The 25,103-nt window shown below is 38.5% G+C and overlaps 1 protein-coding gene across 4 annotated transcripts in view; it reads left to right on the plus strand.

Annotated features, from left to right (window-relative positions):
* Positions 1-25,103, plus strand: part of LOC105489156 (RIC1 homolog, RAB6A GEF complex partner 1) — a 154,245-nt gene that overhangs the window by 26,121 nt on the left and 103,021 nt on the right. For all 4 annotated transcript variants that reach the window (XM_011753856.3, XM_011753859.3, XM_011753857.3 and 1 more), the window contains exon 2: positions 10,887-10,994. In XM_011753856.3, coding sequence (XP_011752158.1) covers positions 10,887-10,994 — 108 coding nt within the window. The remainder of the gene's footprint in view (positions 1-10,886; positions 10,995-25,103) is intronic.

Below are 25,103 nucleotides of genomic sequence, written 5' to 3' on the forward strand. Positions count from 1 at the left end.
TTCTAGTTTAATTTTGTAGCTACTATAAATAGGATTGCCGTCTTGATTTCTTTTTCAGCTAGTTCATTATTGATGTATAGAAATGGTACTCATTTTTGTATGTTGATTTTGTGTCCTTCAGCTTTACTGAGTTTACGTATAAGATCTAAGAGGTTTTTTGTGTTTTTTTGTTTTTGTTTTTGTTTTTTCTTTTTTTTTTTTTGAGACAGAGTCTTACTCTGTTGCCCAGGCTGGAGTGCAGTGGCGCGATCTTGGCTCACTGCAACCTCCACCTCCTGGGTTCAAGTGATTCTCCTGCCTCAGCCTTCCGAGTAGCTGGGACTACGGCCACCCGGCACCATGCCTGGCTAATTTTTGTATTTTTAGTAAAGACGGGGTTTCACCACATTGGCCAGGCTGGTCTCAAATTCCTGACCTCGTGATACATCTGCTTAGCCTCCCAAAGTGCTGGAATTACAGGCGTGAGCCACTATGCCCGGCAGATCTAAGAGTTTTTTGGTGGAGTTTTTAGCTTTTGCTAAATATAAGATCATGCCATCTGCAAAGAGGGACAATTTGACTGAATTTTTCCAGCTGGGATGCCTTTTATTTCCTTTTCTTTCTGATTGCTCTGGCTAGGACTTCCAATACTATGTTGAATAGGGCTGGCGAAAGTGGCGTCTTTGTCTTTTTCAGTTCTTAGTGGAAAGGCTTTCAGCTTTTTCACATTCAGTGTGATGTTAGCTGTGGATTTGTCATGTATGGCCTGTATCACATTGAGGTATGTTCCTTCTATACCTGGTTTGTTGAGTTTTTATCATGAAATGATGTTGAATTTTATTAAATGCTTTTTCTGTATTGATAATGTTTTTTGTCCTTGACTCTGTTGATGTGATGTATCTCATTTATTGATTTGTATATGTTGAACCATGTATTAGTGCATTTTTTACACTGCTATAAAGAATATTCAAGACTGGGTAATTTATAAAGGAAAGAGGTTTAACCGATTCACAGTTCTGCATGGCTGGGGAGGCCTCAGGAAACTTAAAATTATGGTGGGAGGCAAAGGGAAAGCAAGGGCATTCTTCACATGGCAGCAGGAGAGAGAGGGAGCAGGGGAAACTGCCACTTATGAAACCATCAGATCGTGTGAGAACTCACTATCATGAGAACAATGTGGGGGGAAAACCATCCCTATGATCCAATCACCTCCCTCCCTCAACATGTGGGGATTATAGGTTCTTCCCTCTACACGTGTGGATTACAATTTGAGACAAGATTTAGATGGGGGACACGGAGCCAAACCATATTAAACCATCCTTGCATCCCTGGGATAAATCTTACTTATCATGGTATATTATCTTTTTGATGTGTGGTTGGATGTGGTTTTCTAGTATTTTGTTGAGGATTTTTGCATTTACCTGCATCAGGGATATTGGCCTGTGGCTTTCTTTTTTATGTTGCATTCTTGTCTGGCTTTGGTATAAGAATAGTGCAGGTATTGTAGAATGAGTTGGGGAGAATTCCCTTCTCTTCAATTTTATGGAAAAGTGTGAGGAGAATTTGTGTTGTAAGTTTGGTAGAATTTGACTTTAAAGTCATCTGGTCCTGGGCTTCTCTTTTTCGGGAGAGTTTTTATTACTGATTCAATCTCATTACTTGTTTTTGGTCTATTTGGGTTTTCTGTCTTCATGATCTAATCTTGGTAGGTTGTTATATGTTCAGGAATTTGCCCTTTTTCTCTAGGTTTTCTAGTTTTTTAGTGAAAGTTTATAATAGTCTCTGATCTTTTGTATTTCTGTAGTATCAGTTGCAATGTCTTTTTCATTTCCGATTTTTTTTTTTTTTGGATCTTCTCTTTTTTTTTCTTACTTAGCAGTTTATCAATTTTTAAAATCTTTTCAAGATACCAACTTTTCATTTTGTTGATCTTTTGTATTTTTTTTAGTGTCCTTCATTTTGTTCTGCTTTGTGTAAATATATATGTATGTATATGCATACTTTATAGCAGAAATATATATATATTTTAATAGTAAAGGAGGCCACGTCCCAGGGCTACACTCCTGCTCCAGCCCGACCCCCTGATCTTTATTATTTCCTCCTTTCTGCTAATTTTGGATTTGGTTTATTCTTGCTTTTCTAGTTCCTTGAGGTCCATTGTTAGATTTTTTGTTTGAAATCTTTCCACTTTTTGGATGCAGATGTTTATTGCTATAAACATCTCTCTTAACCCTGCTTTTGCTGTGTCTCATAGGTTTTGGCATGTTGTGTTTCCATTTTCATTTGTTTCAAGAATTTTTTAAAATTTCCTTCTTAATTTATTCATTGGCCCAATGGACATTCAGGAGTATTCTATGTAATTCCCATTTATTTAGACAGTTTTCTAAGTTCCTCTTGGTATTGATTTCTAGTTTGAGGATTCTACTGTGGTCTAAGAAGATATTTGATATAGTTTTGAGTTTTTTTTTTTTTTTCTTTTTTGAGATAGGGTCTATCTCTGTTGCCAGGCTGGAGTGAAGTGGCACAATCATAGCTCATTGCAGCCTTTACCTCCCTCGCTCAAGTGATCCTCCCACTTCAGCCTCCCAGAGTTTTAAATTTTTTTGAGAGTTGTTTCGTGGCCTATCATATGGTCTGCACTGGAGAATGTTTCATGTGCTGACAAGAATGTATTTCCATAGCTGTTAGATAAAATTTTTCTGTAAATGTCTGTTAGGTTCATTTCATCTAGAGTGCAGTTTAAATCCAGTGTTTGTTAATTTTTTTGTCTCAATGGTCTGTTGCTGATAGTGGGGTGCTGAAGTTCCCAACTATTATTTTATTTATTATTATTAGATACAGGTCTCACTCTGTCACCCAGGCTAGAGTGCAGTGGTGTGATACCGGCTCACTGCAACCTCCACCTCCTGGGTTGAAGCGATTCTCATGCCTCAGCCACCTGAGTAGCTGGGATTACAGGTGTGTGCCACCACACCCAGCTAAGTTTTGTATTTTTAATAGAGACAGGGTTTCACCATGTTGGCCAGGCTGATCTCGTTGAACTCCTGGCCTCAAGTGATCTGCCTACCTCAGCCTCTCAAAATACTGGGATTACAGGCATGAGCCACCATGCCTTGCCCCAACTTTTATTGTATTGGAGTCTACTTCTTTTTTTAGGTCTAATAATATCTTTATATATTTGGGTGCTCTGGTGTTAGGTGCATATATATTTAGAATTGTTATATCCTCCTGCTGAATTCATCTCTTTATCATTATACAATGATTTTCTTTGTCTCTTTTTACTGCTTTTGCTTAAAAGTCTGCTTTATTTGATGTAGGTATTGCCACTTCTCACTTTTTGTTCTGTTTGCATGAAATTCCTTTTTCCATCTCTTTACTTTTAGTCTGTGTGCCTTTCAAGGTGAGTTTTTGTAGGTAGCATATAGTTTGGTCATGTTTTCAAATCCATTCATCCAGTCTGTATCTTTTAAGTGGAAAAGGTGATTATTGATATTATTGTGTGTGTGTGTGTGTGTATATATATGTATATATATATGTATATTTAAATATAGATAGATATGTGAGGTCATAATCCTGTCCTTTTATTAATTGTTTTCTGGTTGTTTTGTATATTCTTTGCTGTTTTCTTTCTCTTGCTAGCATTGTAAGTTGGTGATTTTCTGTAGTGGTAACATTTGAATCCCTTCTCTTCTCATTTACGTGTTTGCTCTACCAGAGAGTTTTATACTTTTGTGTTTTCATGATGGTAGACGTAGTCCTTTTGCTTCCAACACCCTTAAGCATTTTTTGTACGGCTGATGTAATTGTGATGAATGATCTCAGTTTTTGCTTATCTGGGAAAGACTTTCTCCTTCCTTTATGAAGGATAACTTTGCTGGGTGTAGTGTTCTTGACAGGCAAGTTTCTTTTGTTTTGGTTTGGTTTGGTTTTTTCCTCAGCTGCTCGAATATATCGTTTCATTCTCTCCTGTCCTGTGAGGTTTTTGCTGAGAAATTCACTGTTAGTTGATGGAGGTTTTCTTTAAGTGACTACATTCTTTTCTTTTGCTGTTTTTAGAATTCTGTCCTTATTTCAACAGTTTGATTATAATGTGCCATGAAGACCTTTTGAGTTGTATCTCTTTGAGGATATGTGAGCTTCCTGTTTCTGTATGGTTAAATCTCTTGCTACACGTGGGAAATTTTCAGCTATTATTTTGTTAAATAGTTCTTTTTCTGCTCCTTTGATCTTCTTTTTGCTGTCTGTAACAACAAAAATTCAAATAGATCACTTTATGGTGTCCCATATGTCATGTAGGCTTTGTTCATTCTTATTTATTCTTGTTTTGTTTTCTGAGTTATTTCAAAAATCTGAAATTCATTCTTCTGCTTGATATCATCCATTGTTGAAACACTGGAATGTATTTCTTACTCCATTTAGTGAATTCTTCTGTTCGAGGATTTCTGTTTGGTTTCTTTTTTATGATATCTATCTCTTTGGTGAATTTTTCATTTGTATCTTGAATTGTTTTTCTGATTTCTTTGTATTTTTGTGTTCTCTATCTCACTGAGTGTCTTTAGTATTATTTTGAATCCTGTTTCTGGCATTTCATAAATTTCTTTTTTATTAGAATCTGTTGCTGGAGAATTATTGTGTTCCTATGGAGATGTCATAATTTCTTGCTTTTTCGCGTTACTTGTATACTTACAAGTTGATGTCTGTACCTCTGGTGTAACAGTTACTTCTTCCAGTGTTTTAGATTGGCTTTCAGAGGGGGTAGACTTTTTCCTGAAGATCTATCCGTGGTGTTGGTTGGGTAGGGCACTTTGTCTTTGATTCTGGGTGTGTGCAGTAGTGTATTTTTCATATGACTGTTTTAGCCATCTATAGCATTAGTAGTGTCTGTGATTTCCTCAGTGATTTAGGGTGCAGTTGTTAGCAGAGGCTGAGGTGAAGTATTCCTGGGCAGTGGGATGCCAGGTAGGCCAGTCCTTGGGCACCAGTGGTGGTGGCAGCAGGCTGTGTGCCTGTCCTTCGGTCCCAGGGTACACAGGCATGGTGTTAACAGGTTTAATTGGGTTAATTCTTAGGCCTCCATGTGGCTTGCTCAGGTGCTGGTGGTTGCAGTGGATGACCAGGTGAGTGGGTAGGTCCTTTGGTCCCTGGGCAGTGTGTGTGGTATGGGCTATGGCAGTAGTTGTGGTGGTAGCATCATGCTGGGTGGGCTGACTCTCAGGCTTCCCTATAGCAGTGCATATGTGTGAGTGGCAGACAGGGTGGGGCAATCTCTATGCTCCAGTCTCTATGCTTGGGCACTTGGGGGTGTGTGGTGCCAGGCCAGGTGGGCCTGTCTTCAGACCCCCTGGTAGAGTGCTCAGGTAGCAGCAATAGGTAGAGAGAGGCTATCCTCAGTACATGTGCATGTCCACTATGGCCCTGCTGCTGGAGGGGATAGGGTTGTGTCGGTAGCCTCACACCAGAGGCTGGGGTGGGGCAGGTATGGTGTGCTTTGCTCCAAGCAGTGTCAGAAACATTGACACTGGCATGCTGGGAGATTCTGTCTCAGGACATGTTCAAGTGTGCTTCAGTCTTGCTGTTTGTGGAGGTGGGGTTGCTGTCAGTGGCAGCAACCCCAGCTGACAGGGTTTAGGCTCTCAGAAGTGTGGGCTTTGGCTCATTTTGCCCTTGTGATAGCCTCCCCAGTATGCCCTCCCCAGTGCATTGTACTTGCCTGTTTTCCACAGTGTAGGATTCTATATATGCTTTAATACCAGGGACTCTGCCACTCTGCTGGGTCCAAGTAGCATTGCATCACTGTAGCCCCCCAGGTAGATGCAGGGAATGTTAGTAGGGCTTTACTAATGTGGAAATGCAGGGACTCTTGTGCTCAAGGCCAGGATGCAGCCTGATAAGAGCTGGACTGAAAATGGCACAATGCTATAGCTGTTTAGGTCTCATGCAGGTGGTAGAGGACTCAGTGTGAGCTCTCTGGAGCAGTGTCATCACGTGGTCTTTAAGAAGTTCTCTGTGCTAGTCTCTGGACCCCCTCTCTGTAAGCTAGGGGTTGCAGGAGTCCATGGTGGGAATGTGGGCTGCTGGGTAAATCTCAGCTTTCCCCCACACTGGAGATCTGCTCTGTGCTCCAAGTTGATAAAGGCCAAGCAGACAACCTTGCTTCCCTCTCTTTCCTTGCTTTAGCTGTTCCCTGTCACTTCTCTGCTAAATTCCAGTGTTGTGTCTTAGATGTTCTGTTGAAAGTGTGACTACTCCCTATTTGGGTTTTTCTTTGTAAAGGAGGCAAGGGCTGATGTCTCTAGTCAGCCATCTTGAAGCCCTCCTCTATTTTTGCTTTTGTTGCCTGTGCTTTTCAGGTCTTATCCAAAAAATTCCTTGCTCAGACCAATATAAGGGAATCATTTCCTTTATGTTTTCTTCCAGTAGTTTCATAGTTTTGGGTCTTACATTTAAGTCTTTTAATCTTTTTTTTTTTTTTTAATTGAGACAGAGTCTCACCCTGTCCTTCATTCTTAAGTGCAGTGGTGTCTCAGCTCACTTCAGCCTCCACCTCCTGGATTCAAGTGATTCTCCTGCCTCAGCCTCCCGAGTAGCTGAGATTACAGGTGTGTGCCACCATGCCCAGCTCTTTTTTTTTTTTTTTTTTTTTTTTAGTAGAGATGGGGTTTTGCCATGTTGGCCAGGTTGGTCTTGAACTCCTGATCTCAAGTGATCTGCCCACCTCAGCCTCCCAAAGTGCTGGGATTACAGGCGTGAGCCACTGCACCCAGCCTCTTTAATCTATTTTGAAATGAGTTTTGGGTATAGTAAGATAAGGGTCTGATTTCATTCTTTTGCAAGTAGCTATCCAGGTTTCTCAGCACCATTTATTAGATTATGCTTTCTCCAATGTGTGCTCTTGGCACTTGTTTTGAAAATCAGTTGGCTGTAAAAGCATGGATTTATTTCTGGCCTATTTTGTTCCATTGTTTTATTTGCTTTTATTGCCAGTACCATGGTATTTTGGTTAATATAACTTTGTAGTATATTTTGAAGTCAGGTAGTGTAATTCCACTAACTGTTATTTTTGCTCAAGATTGCTTTGGCCATTTGAAGTCCTCTGTGGTTCAGTATGAATTTTAGGCTTGTGTTTTCCACTGCTGTGAGGCATATCATTGGTATTTTGGTAGGGATTGCATTGGATCTGTAGATCACTTTGGGTCATATGGACAATTTAACAGTATTAATTTTTCCAATCTATAAACATGGGCTATCTTTCTATGTATTTGTGTTTTCTTCATTTCATTACTGTTTTATAGTTTTCATTGTAGGGATCTTTTACTTCTTTAAGTAAATTTTTTATTCCTTGGTATTTTTATAGCTATTAATAAATGGGATTGTTTTGATTTCTTTTTTCAGCTAATGCACTATTAGTGTATAGAGACATTACTGGTTTTTGTATGTTGATTTTGTATTCTACAACTTCACTGAATTATTTTGTTCTATCACTTTTTTGGTGGTATCTTTAGGGTTTCTATATGTAAGATTGTATTACCTGCAAATAGGGCTAATTTGACTTCTTCTGTCCAATTAATTTGGATACTTTTTATTCTTTTTTTGTTTTTTCTTGCCTAATTGCTCTGGCCAGGATTTCCAGTACTGTGTTGAATAAAAGTGGTGAAAAATGGTATCCTTGTCTTATTCTAGATTAGAAAGAAAGATTTCAGCTTTTCCTTTTTCAGTAGTGTTAGCTGTGGGTTTGTCATATATGGCTTTTATTGTGTTGAGTTACATTCTTTCTGTTCTTAATTTGTTGAGAGTTGTTGTCAATAGATGTTGAGTTTTGTGAAATGTTTTTTCTGCCTCTACTGAAATGATCATGGGGTTTTGCCTTTTATTCTGTTAATGTGATATATCACATTTATTGATTTGTCTGTGTTGAACCATCATTGCGTTCCTGGGATCAGTCCTACTTGATCATGGTAAATTGTTGAATTTGGTTTGCTAGTATTTTGTTGAGGACTTTTGCATCTATGTTCATCAGGTATTTATTTTTGTGAATGTTGACGTCCAGTTGTTTGAATACTATTCGTTGCAAAGACTGTCTTTTCTCTGTTGTACTTCCTTTCCTCCTTTGTCAAAGATCAGTTGGCATATATTTGTGTGTGTCTATTTCTGGGCTCTCTATTCTGTTCTATTGATTGATTTGTTTATTATTTTGTTAATACCACACTTTCTTGACTACTTTAGCTTTATAGTAAGTCTTGAAGTCAGGTAGTGCTGGTCTTCCAACATTGTCTTCTCCACTATTAAGTTGCTAGTCTTGGTCTTTTGCCTGTCTATATCAACTTCAGAGCGAGTTTGTTGATATCCAGAAAATAAATTTCTGGGAATTTGATTGAGATTGTATTAAATCTGTATATCAAGTTGAGAAGAACTGACATACTAACAATATTGAGTCTTTGTATTCATTAACATGGAATATGTCTCCATTTATTTTTTCTTTTCTTTTCTTTTCTTTTTTTTTCTTTTTTTTTTTTTTTTTTTTGAGACAGAATTTCACTATGTCACCCAGGCTGGTGGTGCAGTCTTGACTCACTGCAACCTCCATCTCCTGGGTTCAAGTGATTCTCCTGCCTCAGCCTCCTGAGTAGCTGGGACTACAGGTGCACACCACCATGCCTGGCTAATTTTTGTATTTTTAGTAGAGATGGGGTTTCACTATGTTGTCCAGGTTGGTCTTGAACTTTTGACCTCGTGATCTTCCTGCCTCAGCCTCCCAAAGTGTTGGGATTACAGGCATGAGCAACGGTTTCACCATGTTGGCAGGCTGGTCTCAAACTCCTGGCCTCAGGCGATTCATCTGCCTCGACCTCCCAAAGTGTTGGTATTACAGGCATGAGCCACCGTGCCCAGCCTTGTTTTTGTTTTTGAGATGGAGTCTCTGTTGCCTAGACTGGAGTGTAGTAGTGCAGTCTCAGCTCACTGCAACCTGTACCTCCTGGGTTCAAGCAGTTCTTCTGCCTCAGTCTCCTGAGTAGCTGGGACCACAGGTGTGTGCCACCACACCTGGCTAATTTTTGTATTTTTAGTAGAAATGGGTTTCACCATGTTGGCCAGGCTGGTCTTGAACTCCTGACTTTAAGTGATCTGCCCGCCTTGGCCTTTCAAAGTGTAGGGATTACAGGCATGAGCCACTGCGCCTGGCCTGCAAATGTTTTGTAATGACAAATTCTACTTTTTTATTGCTGGTATATAGAAAATTTATTGACTTTTGTGTATTAATCTTGGATCCTTAACCTTGCTATAGTTGCTTATTCTGGGAGGATTTTGGGGTCAATTCTTTCAAATTTTCTGCAAAGATGATCATGTTATCTATGAGTAAAGACAGTTTTATTTATTCCTTCCCATTCTCTTTACCTTTTATTTCTTTTTGTGGTCTTATTGAATTAGCTGGAACTTCCACTATTCTGTTGAAAAGCTGCTGTGAGTGGAGACATCCTTGCCTTTTTCCTGATCTCAGCAGGAAAGCTTTGAAGCTGTAGGTTTCTCATAGATGTTCTTTATCACATTGAAAAAATTTCTTTCCATTCCTGAGAGTTTTTTTTTTTTTAATCATGAATGAGTGTTGTTCTGTAGTTTGCTCAGTGTTTTTTGTTCATTTGTTTTGTTTTATGGAGGCGGAGTCTCACCCTTTGCCCAGGCTGGAGTGCAGTGGCGCAATCGCAGCTCACTGCAACCTCCACCTCCCAGGTTCAAGCGATTCTCCTCCCTCTGCTTCCCAAATAGCTGGGATTATAGGTGCCTGCCACCACACCCAGCTAGTTTTTGTATTTTTAGTAGAGATGGGGTTTTACCATGTTGGCCAGGCTGGTCTCGAACTCCTGACCTCAGGTGATCCACCAGCCTCATCCTCCCAAAGTGCTGGGATTACAGGCATAAGCCACAGCACCCGGCCTTGCTCAGCATTTTTATCTTGGTTGTTAGATTTATTAAGTGCTTTTTCTGCATTTGTTGAAATAATCACATGATTTTTCTCTAGCCTGTTGATGTGATGGATTATATTAATTGAGTTTTGAATGTTGAACCAGCCTTGCGTACCTGGGGTATATCGTATTTGGTTATGGTGTTTAATTTTTTTAATACATTGTTGGATTTGATTTGCTAATATTTTATTGAGAGGTTTTATATCGATGTTCATAAGAGATGTTGATCTGTAGTTTTCTTTTTCTTTTTTTTTGAGATGGAGTCTCACTTTGTCACCTAGGCTGGAGTGCAGTGGCGCGATCTCGGCTCACTGCAAGCTCTGCCTCCCAGGTTCACGCCATTCTCCTGCCTCAGCCTCCTAAGTAGCTGGGACTACAGGCACCCGCTACCACGCCCGGCTAATTTTTTTGTATTTTTAGTAGAGACGGAGTTTCTCTGTGTTAGCCAGGATGGTCTCGATCTCCTGGTCTCGTGATCTGCCCACCTTGGCCTCCCAAAGTGCTGGGATTATAGGCGGGAGCCACAACGCCCAGCCTGTAGTTTTCTTTTCATGTAATACCCTTGTCTGATTTTGGTATTAAGGGAATGCCGAACTCAAAATTAGGAAGTACTCCTTCTGCTTTTATCTTGTGGAAAGTTTTGTAAAGAATTGGTGTAATTTGTCCCTTCAATGTTTGGTAGACTTCACCTATGAACACATTTAGTCCTGGTTCTTTCTGTTTTGGATGATTATTAATTATTATTTCGGTTTCTTTAATATGTACAGGCCTAGGTTTAGGTCTTTGTTTTGGTTGATATGCTTGGAATGTTGAAAGCCAATAGTTTAATATCAATATTGTATTTTATTTTACTCCAAAAATACTTTGAATACTCTATATGTTATCTTAAATTTTATTTGTGTGTATTTTTATGAGATATTGATAAAAAATACAACTGTTTTCTTCCAGCCGAGTGTGTTAATTGTAACCTACAAGGAGCCTGCAAAATCATCTACTCAGTTTGGATCTTACAAGCAAGCTGAATGGAGGCCAGATAGTACCATGATAGCTGTATCAGTAAGTAGATGTTTCCGCTAAATAGTGTTTTCTTATGAAACCGTTACATTGCTTTTAAATTTGATTCTCTTAGATGACTTTCTTTCAGTCTTTTACACTCATAAGCATTTATTTTGTTCTGATAGGAATTGCTTTACTGATTATTCTGTGTGGATTACTCCTACTGTAGCTTCTCTTTTGACTCTGCTACTTCCTACCATCCCTAAACATAGCACCTATATCCTTTTCTGTTTGTTGTTCTCACTTTACTGTTTTGTCCTTGAAGTCTAACTGCTTTACTAATTATTCTGTGCATGTTACTCCTACGATAGCTTCTCTTTTGACTCTGCTACTTCCTTCCATCCCTAAACATAGCACCTATATCCTTTTCTGTTTGTTGTTCTCACTTTACTGTTTTGTCCTTGAAGTCTTATCTAGTTTTTGAAAACATATTCACATGGTATTCTTGAATTTATATTTAAAGTCCTCCCTTCCATTCCAAAAGATATCCCACAAAATAATAAGCTTTATATGCATATGTAATACTAAAATTTTCATATCCATTTGGATCTGTTTCTCCTTTTTTCTTCTGTTCTATTAAACATGCCTAGATATGTTTAATTTTACCTTTACAGTTCATGTTTTATCACTGTCTAAGGCTGTCATTATGACTTAATTTGCATTAGCAGTAATATATGTGGTTAATTAACCTTATTGAGCACCTCCTATCTGATGAGTACAATTGTAATCAGTTTACATGGATCATCCCATTTAATCTTTCGATAAGTGCTTTGAAGTAGATATTATTATCCCTCATAATTGATGTGTAAGTTGAGGATCTGAAAAATTGTCTTATCCAAGGTTACATGGGTAGTGTATATTAGAGAGATAAGGTATAAACTTAGCTACTCAGCTTCCATTTACTGTATCCTTATAACTAACTTATCTCTTTGCGTTGGTTGTTGGTCGCTTTCTAGTCCGTACTATATATAACACTGACTAGGTTAATAATCTGAAACGTGCCATATGATCAAAAATACTGAGTAGTTCTACACTTCCTATAGCAGGAGTTTGCATATGACTGACCATGTACCAAATATGCTCTGGTGCCTGTTTGTACACAGACCATAATGTAAGAATAGTTTTTACATATTTAAATAATCAAAACAAGTTGAAGAAGAATATTTGCTATAGTTGAAAATTATGTGATACTTAAATTTCGGTGTCTATAAGTAGAATGTTACTGGGGCACGAAAATCCTCACTGATTTATGTATTGTCTGTAACTTCTTTCAAGCTACAATAGCAGATTGAGTTGAAGTTCTTACAGCAAGCATATGTGGTGCTCTCATTGCTTTGCTCCTCTGTTCAGTGTACTGTATAGTAACACAGTTATAACTTCATAACTTTTCAAGTGTACACATATCGCCATTCTGTGACATTTTATATTATTTTTATTCTAGTACATAATCATGTCAAAAGAACCAGAGAAGAGAAAAAGACTTCGTTTTGTTTTTAAAGCACACTGGAGTGTGGTTTATTTTATTATTGAATTTGATGCTAAAATATTGCATTTATTACTCAGTGGCACTATAGCTATGCCAAAAGAATATAAGCTGACATTACTAGACTAAGCACTTATTGGAATATACTGAAGGTAAAGTTAGAAGACTTAAAAATTTAGCACAGAATAGCTCACCACAGGAGAATTCCTTCACAAAGTATGAAAATGAAAGTGCAGTAAAAGTAAGTTTGCTTGGTTTTTGATGAACTGACAGATGTTATAATACTGCTCAGTTGTTAATTTCAGTGGTCCATGTGAAGTATGAATTGACTGAGAATTACTGTGAATGACCTGTGGAACAATTCCAGATGAAAAAAATTCTCAAAGGAGTTGAGAAAATACTAATTCAGTACAACCCGAAGTAGAATTTAAGAAGTTGTATTAATTGATAGTAGTAAAAATCCACATGGAGCAGCAAAAGACTTACTTGGACAGATTTACACGAAGTTTGTGAAAATATGAGTCTTTTAAAACCTATGGTTTTTGTGAGTTTTTTTTTCAGAGATGGGAGTGGGAATAACTTGACTTGCCCTGCTCAGCACACAGCTGTTATGGCTTGGGTAGTGATAAAGGTTTATTGGAAATTTTTTTTTTTTTTTTTTTTAGCGGAGACTGACTTTTTGTTTTCTTTACTTGAAGGACCACCCTCTACCACTTAACAGGCACTGAATAACTTTGGAAAATAGCTTTTGCTGTATTAGAAAACGTTTTCAAATATGAAATATGTAAAATCTCATTAAGGACTGACATTAATAGATAAAAATTTGCACTCAATTTTGATGATAGGGAAAAGTACTTTAAACTCCAATTTACCAAAAAGGTTATTTCCACAAAAAGAATCTGATTCTCATTAGTGGATACGTATTACCAAAAAAAGTTGTACTCAGTTCTCATTACTATTATATTTAGAATTTTGTAACTATAAAACTTATAAGAATTTGCATTCTATTAATCATGATGTTTTATTTTTCTGTATTTCTTATGCTTTGACATAAGGGCCTGCTATCCCTGGACAGCCCACTTCCTGCCAGGGATGGCCAGTTCCTAGAGGACTCACCTACAAGTACACCTTCGTATGCAAACTAATCAATCCAAAGCATATAGCCCCAACCACCTCCTTTATTGACCTGTGCCACTCTGGGCTGATAATCCTCTGCCCTAATTATCTCAGGGCTAGGTACTATATAACTAGAGACAACTGATTTATTCAGCCTGGCGAATACAAAGCCTCCTTGCCATGCCTCAACCATTCCTTCCCATGGAAATCACAATAAAGGATCTTACTCATGTTTTCCCCTCACATCCACTGTCTCCTGACTGACCCTGGTAGTTTGCAGTATGTTCCTCGGTGGTGCATGTCATGTCCTCTCCTCTTTGGAACCGTGAGTAATAAACTGTCTTTTCATTGGCAGTCATCTCCTGATCTGTTCACCTCAGTATACCTGAATAATAATAAAATCCACATTTTAAAATATTTTCTTGTTATGTAAGTAAACAAGATAAACCTACATAATATTTTTGATTTTCCCTCTTGACTTGTAAAGTCTAAAATATTTATTATCTGGCCTTTTACAGAAAAGGTTTGCAGATCCTTATTCTACACAACCAAGTCCAGGCTTCTTAGCCTTTCATTTAAGGCACTTTAATCTCTAAAACCCTACTTCATTACTTCTCTGGTGTTATTTTTTTGTTCTTTGTCTACATAGACTTTCATTTAGCTAAACTGGTTTTTTCCATTATTCCTTAGAAATTTCAAAGAAAAATGACAAAATTTGCCAACTCATTGTTGGATAAATGAGCATGAGTAGTTGAGATTTCTCTGATTTCAAGCCTAGATGATTAGATAGGTAGGTGTTCATGGCAATTAGTAAAAAATGTAAGAAGAGCAAGTGTTCATGAAAGAAGATGGGATTTTCTGGATTTGGTTCTATAGAGTTTTGTTATGTTACATTATTAACTTTTTACAATTGTGGTAAACTATACATAGCATAAATATATATAGCATTTTAACTATTTTAAGTGTACAATTTAGTATCATTAGTAACATTAATGGTGTTATGCAGCCATTACCACTATCTGTTTTTTTGAATGTCACCCCAGACAGAAACTTGTTTATCATTAAGCATAACTTTGCATTCTCAATTTCTCCAGCTCCTGGTAACCTCTAATCAACTTTTTGTATCTATGAATTTGCTTATCTAGGTATTTCATGTAAGTGGAATCATACAGTATTTATCCTTTTATCTTTGGCTTGTTTCACTTAGCATAATGTTGTTAAGGTTCATCCATAATTGTGTTATGTATCAGAACTTCATTCCTTTTTATAACTGAGTAATATTGCATTGTCTGTATATGCTACATTTTCTTTATCTTTTGGTAGACATTTTGGTTGTTTCCAACTTTTGCCTATTATGAATAGTGCGTCGTTGAACATTGGCATACAAGTAGCTGTTGGAGTTCCTGCTTTTGATTCTTTTGGGTATATACCGAGATATGGAATTGGTGGATCAAAATCCATAAAGGCTGCATCATTTTACATTTCTTTGGCAGTGTAGGAGAGTTCCAGTTTCTCCTTAGCAGCTTAAATGCTTTATTTTCGTTTTGTTTAATAGCCATCCTAAAGGGGTGAAGTGGTATCTTCTTGTAGTTTTGATTTATGTTTTCCTAAAGACTAATGATGTTGATTATCTTTTCATGTGTTTGTTGGCCATTCGTATGTCTATGAAGAAATGCCTATTCAAATTCTTTGCCCGTTTTTGGCTGGGTGCAGGGCCTCACGCCTGTAATCCCAGCCCTCTGGGAGGCCAAGGCGGGTGGCTCACGAGGTCAGAACATCAAGACCATCCTGGCTAACAGTGAAACCCTGTGTCTGCTAAAAAATACAAAAAATTAGCCAGGCGTGGTGGCAGGCGCCTGTAGTCCCGGGAGAATGAGGCAGGAGAATGGCGTGAACCTGAGAAGCGGAGCTTGCAGGTGAGCTGAGATCGTGCCACTGCACTCCAGCCTGGGCGACAGAGCGAGACTCCGTCTCAAAAAAAAAAAGAAAATTCTTTGTCCATTTTTTAATTGGGCTGCCTGTTTGTATGTTGCTGAGTTGTTTATTCTTATATGAATCCCTTATTGGCTGTATGACTTGACAATATTTTCTTTCAGTCTGTGGGTTTTCTTTTCATTCTCTAAGTCCTTTGATGTATAAAAGTTAATTTTGGTGAAGTACAGTTTATCTATTTATTTATTTTTGAAACACGGTCTTACTCTGTCACCCAGGCTGGAGTGCCAGTGGTGCAACCTCAGCTCACTACAGCCTCTGCCTCCGGGGCTCAAGTGAGCAGCAGGGGCTATAGCTGCACGCCACCACACCTGGCTAATTTTTGTATTTTTTGTAGAGATGGAGTTTCACCATGTTGCCCAGGCTGGTCTTGAACTCCTTAGCTCAAATGATATGCCCACCTCGGCCTCCCAAAGTGTTTGGATTATAGGCGTGAGCCACTACGCCCAGCCTAGTTTATCTCTATTTTCTTTTATTGCCTATGCTTTGGGTATCATATATAACAAATCATTGCCAAATGCCATGAGTTTCCTCTTCTTTTTTTTCTTTTAAGAGTTTTATTACTTTATGTTTAAGTCTTTGCTTCCTTCTAAGTTAATTTTTGTAGATGGTGTAAAGTGTAAGATTCCAACTTCATTTTTTGTGTGTGGATATATAGTTGTCCCAGTACAATATGTTAAAGAACTATCCTTTTCCCATTGAATGGTCTTGGTATGCTTGTTGAAAATCAATTGGCCATTGGTATTTGGGGTTATTTCTGGATGCTCCATTCTATTTCATTGTTCTATATGTCTGTCCTTATTCCAGTACCACAGTTTTTAAATTTCTGTGGCTTTATAGTAACTTTTGAAATAAAGAAGTAGAATCCTCCAATTTATTGTTGTATTTCAGGATGTAAGTCATGTCAACCCATTATCAACCCATTGTAACTTAAAAATACCATAAGTCAAAAATTTAACAGCCCCAAACATCCATCATAATGTCGTAAGCTGAACCATCATAAGTTCAGTACCATCTATAGTTTTGACTATTCTGAGCCAGTCCCTAAGATGCTGTATGACTTTTTTGAATTGGTTTTTCTATTTCTGTAAAAAATACCATTGGGAATTTGGTAGAGACTGTGTTGAGTCTGTAGTTCTCTTTGGGAAGCATTAATTTAAGTCTTCCAATCCATGAACATGTAATGTCTTATCAATTATTTAGACCTTTAATTTCTGTAAGTAGTGTTTTCCAGTGTTCAGTATGCAAGTCTTTGTCCTGCTTCATTAAATTTATTCTTAAGTTTTAAATTTCTTTTTGATGCTATTGCAAATGTAATTGTTTTTAAGTTTCCTTTTCAGTTATTCATTCCAAGTGTGTAGACATATCTCTGATTTTTTTTTCCAACTTTTAAGTTCAGGATATATGTGCAGGATGTGCAGGTTTATTACATATGTAAATGTGTGGTTGGTGGTTTGCTTGCACAGATTATCCCATCACCTAGATATTAAGCCCAGCATCCACTAGCTATTCTTCCTGATGTGCTCCATCGTCCTGCGCCCCGCTCCCCCCGTCCTCCAACAGGCCTCAGTGTCTGTTGTTTCCCCTGTGTCCATATGTTCTCATCATTCAGCTCCCACTTATAAGTAAGAACATGTGGTATTTGATTTTCTGTTCCTGTGTTAGTTTGCCGAGGATAATGGTTTCCAGCTCCAACCATGTCCCTGCAAAGGACATGATCTTGTTCCTTTTTATGGCTGCATAGTATTCCACGGTGTATATGTACCACATTTCTTTTATTCAGTCTATCATCGATGGGCATTCAGGTTGATTCCATGTCTTTGCTATTGTGAATAGTGCTGCAGTGAGCATACACATGCATGAATGTTTGTAACAGAATGATTTATATTTTGGGGGTTATACCCAGTAATGACATTGTTGGGTCAAATGATATTTCTGCCTCTAGGTCTTTGAGGAATTGCCTACTGTCTTCCATAATGGTTGAACTAATTTCTACTCCCACCAACAGTGTGAAAGCATTCCTTTTTCTCCACAACCTAACCAGCATCTGTTGTTTTTTTGACTTTTTAGTGATAGCCATTCTGGCTTGTGTGAGATGGTATCTCATTGTGGTTTTGATTGGAATTTCTCTAATAATCAGTGATGTTGAGCTTTTTAAAATATATTCATAGGCCACATTTATGTCTTCTTTTGGGAAGTGTCTCTTCATGTCCTTTGCCCACTTCTTAATGGGATTTTTTTTTTCTTGTAAGTTATTAAGTTCATTGTAGATGCTGGATGTTAGACCTTTGTCAGATTAATAAATTCCAAACATTTGCTCCCATTGTGTAGGTTATCTGTTCACTCCAATGATAGTTTCTCTTGCTTTGCAGAAGCTCTTTAGTTTGATTAGATCCCATTTGTCAATTTTTGCTTTTGTTGCAATTGCTTTTGTCATCCTTGTCGTGAAATCTTTGCCTGTGCCTATGTCCCAAATGGTATTGCCTAGATTTTCTTCCTGGGTTTTACATTTAAATCTTTAATCAATCTTGAGTTGATTTTTCTATAGGGTGTAAGGAAGGGGTCCAGTTTCAGTTTTCTGCATATAGCTAGCCAGTACTCCCAGCACCATATATTACATGAGGAATCCTTTCCCCATTGCTTGTTTTTGTCAGGTTTGTGAAGATCAGATGGTGTAGGTGTGCATTCTTGTTTCTGGGTTCTCTATTCTGTTACATTGGTCTATGTGTCTATTCTTGTGCCAGTACCATGCTATTTTGGTTACTGTAAACCTGAATTACAGTTTTAAGTCAGGCAGCATGATGCCTCTGGCCTTGTTCTTTTTGCTTTGATTGCCTTGGCTATTTGGACTTGTTGTTGATTCTGTGTGAATTTTAAAATATTTTTTTTCTAATTCTGTGAAGAACATCAGTGGTAGTTTAATGGGAATAGCATTGAGTCTATAAATTACTTTGGGCAGTATAACCATTTTCACAATATTGAGTCTTCCTATCCATGAACATGGAATGTTTTTCCATTTGTTCATCTCTCATTTGTTTGAACATTGGTTTGTAGTTCCCTTTGAAGAGGTTCTTCACCTCGTTAGCTGTATTGCTAGGCATTTTTATTCATTTGCGACAATTGTGAATGGGAGTTCGTTCATGATTTGGCTGTCTGCTTGCCTGTTGATGTATAAGAATGCTAATGGTTTTTGCACATTAATTTTCTTTCCTCAGACTTTGCTGAAGTTGCTTATCAGCTTACAAAGCTTTTGGGCTGAGGCAATGGGGTTTTCTAGATACAGGATCATGTCATCTGCAAACAAAGATAGTTTGATTTTGTCTCTTCCTATTTGAATACCCTTTATTTGTTTCTCTTGCCTGATTGCCCTGGCCAGAACTGCCAATACTATGTTGAATAGGACTGGTGAGAGAGGGCATCCTTGTCGTGTGCCTTTTTTCAAGGGGAATGCTTCCAGCTTTTGTCCATTCATTATGATACTGGCTGTGGGTTTGTTGTATATGGCTCTTATTATTTTGAAGTATGTTCCTTCAATATCTGGTTTATTGAGAGTTTTTAACCTAAAGGGATGTTGAATTTTATCAAAGGCCTTTTCTGCATGTGTTGAGATATCATCATGTGGTTTTTGTGTTTAGTTCTGTTTATGTGGTGAATCACATTTATTGAATTGTGTATGTTGAACCGACCTTGCCTTCTGGGGATGAAGCCTACTTGGTCATAATGGATAAACTTTTTGTTGGGCTGCTGGGTATTTGCCAGTGTTTTGTTGAGAATTTTTGCATTGATGTTCATCAAGGATATTGGCCTGAAGTTTTCTTTTTTTTGTTTCGTCTCTGCCAGGTTTTGGTATCAGGATAATGCCAGCCTCATAGAGTGAGTTAAGGAGGAGTCTCTTCTTTTCTTTTTTTTTTTTTTTTGAGATGGAGTTGCCCAGACTGGAGGGCAGTGGTGCAGTGGCACGATCTCAGCTCACTGCAAGCTTCACCTCCCGGGTTCATGCTGTTCTCCTGCCTCAGCCTCCCGAGTAGCTGGGACTACAGGCGCCTGCCACCACACCTGGCTAATTTTTTGTATTTTTAGTAGAGATGGGGTTTTACCGTGTTAGCCAAGGTGGTCTCAATCTCCTGATCTCGTGATCCGCCCGCCTTGGCCTTCCAAAGTGCTGGGATTACAGGCGTGAGCCACCGTGCCCGGCCCCTTCTTTTTAATTGTTTTGGAATAGTTTCAGTAGAAATGATATCAGCTGTTCTTTGTACCTCTGGTAGAATTCAGTTGTGAATCTGTCTGTCCTGGGCTGCTTTTTTTGGGGTGTGGGAGGGGGCAGTTGCTAGACTTTTTATTACTTCTCAATTTCAGGACTCATTATTGGTCTATTCAGAGATTCAGTTTCTTCCTGGTTCAGTCTTGTGGAGGGTGTATGTGTCCAGGAATGTAACCATTTCTTCCAGATTTTCTATTTAATGTGCATAGATGTGTTTATAGTATTCTCTGATGATTGTTTGTATTTCTTTGGGGTCAGGATGATATCCCCTTTATCATTTCTGATTGTGTTTATTTAAATCTTCTCTTTTCTTCTTTGTTAATCTAGCTAGCGGTCTATCTATTTTATTAATTTTTTCAAATAACCAGCTCTTGGATTCATTGATTGTTTGAATGGTTTTTCATGTCTCTACCTCCTTCAGTTCTGTTCTGATCTTGGTTATTTCTTGTCTTCTGCTGGCTTTTGGGTTTGTTCTTGTTTCTGTAGTTCTCTTCGTTGTGATTTAGGTTGTTAACTTGAGATCTTTGTAGCTTTTTGATGTGGGCATATAGTGCTATAAATTTCCCTCTTAACACTGCTTTGGCTGAATCCCAGAGATTCTGGTATATTGTCTCTTTGTTCTCATTAGTTTCAAAGAACTTCTTGATTTCTGCCTTAATTTCATTATTTACTCAAGTCACTCAGGAGCAGGCTATTCAATTTCCATGTAGTTGTGCGGTTTTTAGTGAATTTCTTAATTATTTTGAGTGAATTTTTTTGAGTGTTGTGGTCTGAGAGACTGTTATCATTTCAGTTCTTTTGCATTTGCTGAAGAGTATTTTAATTCCAATTATGTGATCAGTTTTAGAGTAAGTGCCGCGAGATGATGAGAATAATTATTTTCTGTTGTTTTTGGGTGGAGAGTTCTATAGATATCTATCAGGTCCACTTGATCCTAGAGCTAAGTTCAGATCATGAATATCTTTGTTAATTTTCTGTCTTGGTGATTTGCCTAATATTGTCAGTGGTGTGTTAAAGTCTTGTCAGTGGTGTGTTAAAGTCTGCTACTATTACTGTGTGGGAGTCTAAGTCTTTTTGAAGGTCTCTGAGAACTTGTTTTAGGAATCTGGGTGCTCCTATATTGTATGTGTATATATTGAGGATATTTAACTCTTGTTAAATTGAACCTTTTATCATTATGTAATGCCCTTTGCCTTTTTGATCTTTTTTCATTTAAAGTCTGTTTTGTGAGAAACTAGGATTGCAATCCCTGGTTCTTTCTGTTTTCCATTTGCTTGGTAAATTTTCTTCCATCCCTTTATTTTGGGATGTGTGTCTTTGCACATGATATGGGTCTCTTGAAGACAGCATACCATTGGGTCTTGGTAGTTTATTTAGCTTGCCATTCTGTGTCTTTTAATTGGAGCATTCAGCCCATTTACATTTCAGGTTAGTATTGTTATGTGTGGATTTGATCCTGTCATCAAGATGCTAGTTGGTTATTTTGCAGACTTGTTTATGTGGTTGCTTAATAGTGTCACTGCTCTGTTTACTTCAGTGTGTTTTTATAGTGGCTGGTAATGGTTTTTCCTTTCCATATTTAGTGCTTCCTTCAGGAGCTCTTGCAAGGCAGGTCTGATGGTTATGAATTCCCTCAGCATTTGCTTGTCTGAACAGGATCTTATTTCTCCTTTGCTTAAGAAGCTTAGCTTTACCAGATATGAAATTCTGGTTGGAAATTCTTTTCTTTAAGAATGTTTAATATTGTCCAGGCACGGTGGCTCATACCTGTAATCCCAGCACTTTGGGAGGCCAAGGCAGGCGGATCATGCAATCAATAGATCGAGACCATCCTGGCCAACATTGTGAAACCCCATCTCTACTGAAAATACAAAAATTAACCAACTGTGTTGGCACATGCCTGTAGTCCGAGCTACTCGTGAGGCTGAGGCATGATAATCACTTGAACCCGGGAGGCAGAGGTTGCAGTGAGCTGAGATCGCACCACTACACTCCAGCCTGGCAACAGAGCGAGACTCTGTCAAAAAAAAAAAAAAAAAGGATGTTTAATATTGGCCCCAATCTCTTCTGGCTTTTAGGGTTTCCACTGAGAGGTCCATTGTTAGTCTGATGGGCCCCCCCTTCGTAGGTGACCTGGTCTTTCTCTCTGGCTGCCCTTAACATTTTTCTTTCATTATGACCTTGCAGAATCTGATGATTATGTGTCTTGGGGTTGATCTTCTCAGGGAATATCTTATGAGGCTTCTCTGCATTTCCTGAATTTGAATGTTGGCCTGTCTTCCTAAGTTGGGGAAGTTCTCCTGGATGATATCCTGAAATATGTTTTCCAACTTGGTTCCATTCTCCCCGTCTCTTTCAGGTACCCCAATCAGTTTTAGGTTTAGTATATTTACATAATCCCACATTTCTCGGAGGTTTTGTTCATTTTCATTCTTTTTTCTCTATTATTGTCCACCTATCTTATTTCAGCAAGATAATCTTCAAGCTCTGAGAATCTTTTCTCCACTTGGTCTGTTCAGCTATTAATAATTGCGATTGCATTGTGAAGTTCTTGTAGTGTGTTTCTGAGCTGTAACAGGTCAGTTATGTTCCTCTCTAAACTGGCTCCTCCTAGTATTGTCAGTGGTGTGTTAAAGTCTCCCACTCTTATTGTTTGGGAGTCTGAGTCTCTTTGGAGGTCCCTAAGAACTTGCTTTGTGAATCTGGGTGCTCCTATATTGGGAGCGTATACATTTAGGACATTTAGCTCTTCTCGTTGAATTGAACCCTTTATCATTATGTAATGCCCTTTGTCTTTTTTGCTCTTGTAGTGTGTTTCTCAGCTCTAATAGGTTGGTTATGTTGCTCTCTAAACTGGCTCCTCTTCTTTCACATTGTCAGGGGTGTGTTAAAGTCTCCCACTATTTTTATGTGGGAATCTAAGTCTCTTTGAAGGTCTCTAAGAACTTGGCACCTCCTGTATTGTTTTGTCATGTTTCTTAGCTTCTTTGCATTGGGTTACAACATGCTCCTTTAGTTCAGCAAAGTTCATTGTTACCCACCTTCTGAAGCCTACTTCTGTCATTCAGCTTTGTCAGCCTCAGCCCAGTTCTGAGCCCTTGCTGGAGAGGTGCTTTGGTCAGTTGGAGGAGAATAGGCACTCTGGCTTTTTTAGTTTTCAGTGTTTTTGCATTGATTCTTTCTTATCTTTGTGGGCTTATCTACCTTTGATCTTTGAGGTTGCTGACCTTTGAATGGGGTTTTTGTAGGGTCTTTTTTTTATTGATGTTGTTGTTTTCTATTTGTTCTTCTTTTAACAGGCCACTCTTCCATAGAGCTGCTGCCATTTGTGGTGGTCTACTCCAGACCCTAGTTGCCTCGGTTTTTCCTGTACCTGGAGGTATGACCAGGGAAAGCTGCAAAACAGCAAAGATGGCAGCCTCCTTCTTCCTTGGAAGCTCCTTCACAGGGGGGTACTGACCTGTTGCTTGCTCAAATGTGCCTGGAGGAGGTGGCTGGAGACCCCTGTTGGGAGATGTCACCCAGTCAGGAGGAACGGGATCAGGGACCTACTTGAAGCAGTCTGGCTGCAACAGGTGTGCTGTGTTGGGGATTCCTTCAGCCCCCAATCGGTATGGGCTCTCCAGGACCCACAGGCTGGACTGATTGAGAAGCCTGAACACCAATGTGGCAGCCTGCCCCACCTCCCGGGTACTCCATCCTGGGGGGAAATTAGAGCTCCGTCCAATTGGGGGTGGCTCAAGACCCCAGCTGGGAAGACCCACTACCCCATGAGGAGGAGTGGCTAGAAGTCTCACGTGAAGAAGCGGTCTGGCCACGATCTGGCAGTGTGGCTGTACTACACTGCAGGAACCTTTCTCATCCAGGCTGTATGGATATATGTGTTTTTTGTGTATTCATTTTATGTCCTACAACTTTTGCTAACTTTATTAGCTCTAATATTTTTTGTGTGCATTATTTATACACCTTGTCTGTGGTCTGATTTGGATGCCATTATCTCATTTTCTTGTTTAATTGCTCTGGGTAGAACTTTCAATACTCTGTTGAATTAAGTGGTAAAAACAGGCACCCTTATCTTGTTCTAGCAGAAAGGCTTTCAGTCTGTCACCATTGAGTATAATGTTGGCTTTAGGTTTTTCGTATATGACCTTTATTATGTTGAGGTTATTTACTTCTATTCTTAGTTTCTGGCATGCTTTTATCGTTAAAGGGTGTTAAATTTTGTCAAATGCTCTCTTTGCATCAGTTGAGAATTGTGGATTTTTTCTTCATCCTGTTAATGTAGTGTATTTCATTGATTGATTTTCAGATATTGACTCATCCTTGCATTCAGTGAATGAATCCCACTTTGTCACAATGTACGAAGTACTTGCTGAGGATTTTTCATCTGTATTCACACAATATATTGATCTATAGTTCTCAAGTCAGTTTTGGTAGATTGTATGTTTTTAGAACTTTCTCAATTTCATCTGGCTTGTCTAATTTTGTTAGAATGCAACTCTTTATTGTATTCTCATAATCTCTGCTATTTATGCAGAATTACTAGTAAGTTCTTTCATATCTGATTTTTGTAATTTGAATCATCTCCTTTTTTTCTTAACTTACTTAGAGGTTTATCAGTTTTGTTGATTTTTCAAAGAGTCAACTTTGGCTGGATGTGACGGCTCATGTCTTTAATGCCAGCACTTTGGGAAGCTGAGGTGGGAGGATTGCTTGAGGCAGGGAGTTACAGGGGAGTCTGGGCGACATAGTGAAATGCAATCACTACAAAAAATAAATTAAACTTAGCCAAGTGAGTTGGCACATGATTGTAGTCCTAGCTACTCAGGAGAGTGAGTCAGGAAGATCACCTGTGCCCAGGAGTTCAAGGTTACCATGAGCTTTGATCTTGACACAGCACTCTAGCCTGGGCAATAGAGCAAGACTCTGTGTCAAGAAAAACCAAACAATTTTTGTTCAAGTGTATTTTCTTTATTGTTTTTCCATTTTCTTTTTATTTTGCTCTCATCTTTATTATTTCCTTTCTTCTGCTAGCTTCAGGATTACTTTGCTCTTTGTTATTTAGTTATTTTTTGTGCACATTTAGGTTATTGATTTGAAATGTCCCTCCACCCCCACCTTTTTTTTTTTTTTTTTTTTTTTTGAGACAGATTCTTGCTTTGTTGCCCAGGCTGAAATGCAGTGACATGATCATGGCTCATTGCAGTCTTGATTTCCTGGGCTTAAGTGACCCTCTCCCTCAGCCTCCCTGGTAGCT

This window comes from Macaca nemestrina, chromosome 14, assembly GCF_043159975.1.
Source record: "Macaca nemestrina isolate mMacNem1 chromosome 14, mMacNem.hap1, whole genome shotgun sequence".
Classification (NCBI taxonomy): domain Eukaryota; kingdom Metazoa; phylum Chordata; class Mammalia; order Primates; family Cercopithecidae; genus Macaca; species Macaca nemestrina.